Source organism: Papaver somniferum, chromosome 9, assembly GCF_003573695.1.
Source record: "Papaver somniferum cultivar HN1 chromosome 9, ASM357369v1, whole genome shotgun sequence".
In the NCBI taxonomy this organism is placed as follows: domain Eukaryota; kingdom Viridiplantae; phylum Streptophyta; class Magnoliopsida; order Ranunculales; family Papaveraceae; genus Papaver; species Papaver somniferum.
In genome coordinates this window covers 57,566,019-57,571,085 of record NC_039366.1, presented here as the reverse complement: position 1 = coordinate 57,571,085, position 5,067 = coordinate 57,566,019, and the positions used below count along the sequence as shown (strand labels likewise).

The 5,067-nt window shown below is 38.1% G+C and overlaps 1 protein-coding gene across 1 annotated transcript; it reads right to left on the bottom strand.

The window, feature by feature from the left end:
* Window positions 1–223: 223 nt before the first annotated feature.
* LOC113307536 lies at window positions 224–3,867 on the bottom strand. Its single transcript, XM_026555968.1, has 9 exons — window positions 3,688–3,867; window positions 3,543–3,602; window positions 3,172–3,319; window positions 2,946–3,092; window positions 2,551–2,860; window positions 2,349–2,449; window positions 1,962–2,259; window positions 950–1,484; window positions 224–839 (listed from the first exon to the last, which is right to left on the bottom strand). The coding sequence occupies exons 3-7, from the start codon at window positions 3,288–3,290 to the stop codon at window positions 2,229–2,231; spliced, it is 708 nt and encodes a 235-aa protein (XP_026411753.1). The 5' UTR covers window positions 3,291–3,319; window positions 3,543–3,602; window positions 3,688–3,867; the 3' UTR covers window positions 224–839; window positions 950–1,484; window positions 1,962–2,228.
* Window positions 3,868–5,067: the final 1,200 nt, after the last annotated feature.

Genomic DNA, 5,067 nt, shown 5'->3' with positions numbered 1-5,067 from the left:
TGCGCAAGGGACCACAGCCGGGGCTGTAAGCCCCGACTGATTTTACCTGACCAATAAATTAATGGAATTTGCGTAAGGGACCACGATAAGGGAATTTGGGTAAGGGACCAAGGTACCCGACCAATAATATACGGGAATTTGTATAAGAGACCGGGCCGGGGCCGTAAGGCCCCGGCTGATTAGACACGACCAACAAAACAACAGAAACACAAGACCTAGATCGTTCGTAATGGTTGGGGTCGTAAATCCCGACTATTATGACCCGACTAACTAAACAATATTATAACCCGGCTGGTTTAGTACAGGTTAAAGAATACAAACCGGCCAATTTACTTTAAAAATTCGATAGAGGTTGAACCCCGGCCTGATACCTAGTATATATATATATATGCAATTAATACATCATACTTGTTAGTTTTGATTCAGGATGGCCACTTTACATGCTGACATCTGATCCACCTGCAAAAAACAAGGAGCTACAGCAAAGTTATTGAACTGCTACAGAACTGATATAGCTACAGTTTCATCTTAAATGAGCTAGCATTACCGGCCCTAACTTAATATAAATGCTACTCTTTAAGTGAAAGCACGAAATCAATACAGCTCGACTCATAAGTCGTATCCTGGCTTTGTTATAAGAACTAAGTTTTGCCAGCTCTTGTAGCTCGACAATCTTGACCATATTCATCTTACAGTCTCTTGCAACTACACTTTAAATGCTGCAGAAGTAACGGCTGGCCGAATTCTTAAAATACTTACCACGTCCCATGCAGCTTTACTGCCTCATCTTGTCTCCTTCTTCCAGGCAGCTTTATTTTTGGGGACGTCTTCCCAGGCATCTGCAGACATCCCACTTAACATGAATATAGAGTAAAAAAAAACTAACCAAGACAAAAATGCAATAGGGTAAGAGAATACTAAATTACACAAGATAAAGGAAGGTAAATACCATATTTTCTTGGTTGGTCTCCTTGTGGACCTCGGGACCACCTATTATTCTGACCCTTCGCTGGGTATTTCTCACCATTAGCATCCTCGTCCAGAAACCTTGCAATCTGAGGCCAATCCTCTTTGTTGAAGTCTTCCAGTCCAAATAAAATAAAGTAACCCTTATCTTGACAATAGTGGGCGAGGTCATCTGCAACTCTGTTCGCACCCCTACGCATATGGATGAACTTAGGCTGTTTAATCGTTGTAAGCCCCTCCAAAATTTTGTTGACATGATATTCCATTGTCTGCTGGACTTCCTGGTTTTTCGCCATCCTTCTCCCAGTAGCAGGTCCCTTTGCAACCTCTGTGATTACTTGCAACGAATCACAGCTAAATTCCACTTTCTGAAAGCCATGGTCATTAGAAAACTTAACTGCCACGTTAGCTCCCTCAAGCTCGTGGCAGATAGGAGAAACAGAATTTCTTGAACACCCGGAAACAGCAGCAACGAGGGAACTTGGGTACCGACGAGCAACGACAGCATACCCTCCAAGCTTGATTGACCGATTCATAAGATCAGAGACCAAGAGAAATAAGATGCTATAGTCTGATAAGGAAATAAAATATCTCGAAGATCCAGTTTAGAAACACTAAACTGATTTATCTAGGTAACATAATTTAAAACTGCTAGGATCCTGGAGAAGAACGTGATACATGGTCAATGCCAACACTTAATAAACTTGTGGTGCACTGAAAAACGAAGTTAAGTGAGCAGAAAAGAAAGGACAGCGACTAAATGACCACGGATTTTATGAAGCTGCAATCTTGAATTGCTAGCAAATTATTAACAATCAAACTGGACATTTGTAATTTTCTTCGGAAAAACCTTGGGAACTACTAATAAATAAGATGAAAGAACTAAAAGAAATAGTGAAGGTATATTTAACAAGGTATAGTTTATACGAAGACATAGAATGAGTTCGGCATTATCGTCAAGCATCACTGACATAAGTTAAGTGGCAAAATTTTACCTTCTCCGTGCTATTAATAAAAGGTTTAAAGTAAGCTCCATCAATGTCCACTTTAATGATGTCCTCGTCAGATGGACCTATCCATGGGACATCTCCATTCTCATCTTTTTCTTGAATCGCTATCGTTCTTCATGCTGGAGCAGGTGGAGTAAGTGGAGCTGGAGCAGATGGAGTAAGTGGAATAAGAGTTCCATCATCAGCATCTTCATCTAATTCTGCCTGATGTGATTCGTTATGATGTTCTTGTGTAAGTTTAAGCTTAACTTCTTAATCACCTGCAGACTGAACGTACACTTGACTGCACGCAACACAAACAAGCAAAAAAATAAATGAACTAGCACAAGGAAAAAAAGATCATCTACATACACAGATACACCAAGTATATACCAATAAACGTGATAGAGCGTGAAAATTTGTACAGTGCACCACCCATAATGCGTCAGTTCTGCAATACATTTTCGTAGACTAGCTTTCCACCCTTTGATGAGCTGAATTGGAAGTATCGTTCATGTTAGCATGTATTTATATGGCTAAATAAAAAAATTAATCATGTTAGCTGAATTTGAAGGTAAGTGAAGTCTTTACATACCTCGAAGTCATCATCTGTAAAATCAGGCAAAGTTGAATTCAGATATTTCTCGACGGCCTCAAAAGAACGGTGCTTCAGAGTGAATTTCTCGGTCACATCTGAGTATTGGAATAATTCCAGAGGTGTCGCTTTGGCATTCGCCAAGCTTTCAGCTGAAAGAAACATTGCAGAGAACAGAGTTTCTCTCACCACTAAATAGGAAATCCCCTCTGAATTGAAATAGTGGTGAATCTTGCCGAAAACCTCAGAGAAGCTTAGTGAGCAAAATGAACCATTTCTGGTTACAAGTGTTGACCAGTGCTCACGAAACCTGCAAAATAATCAACTTAGATCCAAGCCAATTCTGTGCTACTAAAGATAAACAATTAGAGATTCCTAATTGATGAATTTCATACCTAGGGTTAACCATCCAGTCACGCATACTGCTTTTCGAAGTATCACAAACGTTCTTAATTTCAGACAATGCAGATTTACCAAATACACCAACTGTTGCCGTTCTTTCGTGCCGTGGTAACAGCATAGCAGGACCTGTACTGAGTGCACTGAAACACAAATCTCATAAGATAAATAGGAAAGGAAAAAAAATCAGGAAGCAAAATATTAAAAAGAGGGATAAATTACCTTATAATATGGCATCTTACGGTTAACCAAACAAACGCATTATCACGGCCATCTTTAAGATAAAAACCATCAAAATCAGGTGTCCAGCTATCAAGCCAGCCTTTAAATGTATGAACCATCTTCCTCCTCGTGAAAGTAAGCAAAAAATCTGTTCCAAGACACATTAAGGATGATAACAGTTTCCGATGCAATTATCTGTAATGATATAAATGTATAATAAGTAAATCTAGTGCCAATAGACCTATGCAATTCGTTAGTTCTGTTTTTCTACTTATGTGACTACTATTCTATCTATCTTATTCAGGTCCCGAATTGATAAAAAGCACGGGAATAATAAGAGAAATAAGGTACAAGCCATATCTAACACTTACCCGCACATCGGCTCTGACTAGCTCCATGGATTTCGATACAGAATTTAACCACCCTTGTCTCTGTCAGTGGGAGAAGAAAACTTAATAATCATATCTCTGAGCATGTGAGTTAGAGATGGTAAAACAAGCAAAGAGGTAGAATCACCTGCTAGCGCTATTTGATCTTCATAACTAATACATAGGACAGGAAGACCATCAGTTTTTGATGAACTTTTAAGATCAAAGGAAAATTCATTGTCGACTACCGAGCCAGCATCATCCGGGTAGAGGAAGATATCAACGGGTAGTTTATCCGCTATGCTGATAGCTTTCAAGCTCAGCCTCTGTTTTCAGCCTCCATATGAAATCTTAACAAACAAAAGTCAGTGGAATATATAACACAAGTCTGTCCTGAATGCGCGAATCCAAAACAAATCAAAAGATTCAATCAACACAATAGACTTTACAGCAATCAAAAACACAACAGGAAGAAGACTTTACGGCAAACAGTAAGCAAAAAAAATCAAAACACATTCCCAACAAAATTAGTATTGTGGTGTAAAGCTATCACAAAACCAAAACAAAAGTACAACTTATACATTAGTACCTGAAATTATTTCAGAGTACAACCACTTCACTACTTCAGAAACAAGAAAATGACATAAATAAAATCTATATAAGAAAAATGAGCATCAAATGCAAAAATATAAATCGTATGTTATGAGAGAATCTAGTAACATAAGACCTTTAGAAGTGCAACATTAGGTCTCTAAAAGATGATAGCTAGACTACAGTAATCCAGCCCAACAAAAATGTGAAATCATATAAGCAGAGAGCGGGGTCCACAGGCCTTAAACCTGCATGTTTAGCCAAGGATACAAGTAGCAAGCATGTTCAATATTTTTGTCCTCTAATTTATTACTTACATGACGTATAAGAGGACAATTTGAGGTTATATGTTCTTATCATATTAACAACATGAGTTCACTATTTCTTCTTCAATCAGAAATATATAAATACAGTAATCTGAAACTTTTACTGAGAGTAGTCAAAAATTGCAACGTACTTGTTTTGTCTTTCATCTCGAGCGAATTAATTATCCCAACTCAAGATTGAAAAAAGCCCTAACTGCATCATAAAATGAAGCAAGCATCAGAAGACTCAAATAAGGATGCAAGAAACAGTCCGAAAGGAGAAAATATAGCTAGAGTTTATGCAGTAATGAATTTATTTTAATGTATCCACAACAACAGCCAACACTGAGTATTTGCATAAATCTGGAATTCAGCGAGACAATACAATGTGCATCACCTTCAGTAACCACATTCAAAACAGTCCAAAAGGAGAAAATTTAGCTAGAGTTTATGCAGTAATGAATTTATTTTAATGTATCCACAACAACAGCCAACACTAAAGAGTATTTGCATAAATCTGGAATTCAGCGAGACAATACAATGTGCATCACCTTCAGTAACCACATTCAAAGTCTAAAGGTTTATATTCCACTACAACCTTGTCCCCACACACTCCATGGCCTCTGTACATG

Coding starts and splice junctions, on each gene's coding strand:
- LOC113307536 (XM_026555968.1), bottom strand. CDS start 3,290: ATGGTTCATACATTTAAAGGCTGGCTTGATAGCTGGACACCTGATTTT. Junction 3,093..3,171: donor GTAAGATGCCATATTATAAG/GTAATTTATCCC, acceptor TTTGTGTTTCAG/TGCACTCAGTACAGGTCCTG. Junction 2,260..2,348: donor ACGCTCTATCACGTTTATTG/GTATATACTTGG, acceptor TGTTGCGTGCAG/TCAAGTGTACGTTCAGTCTG.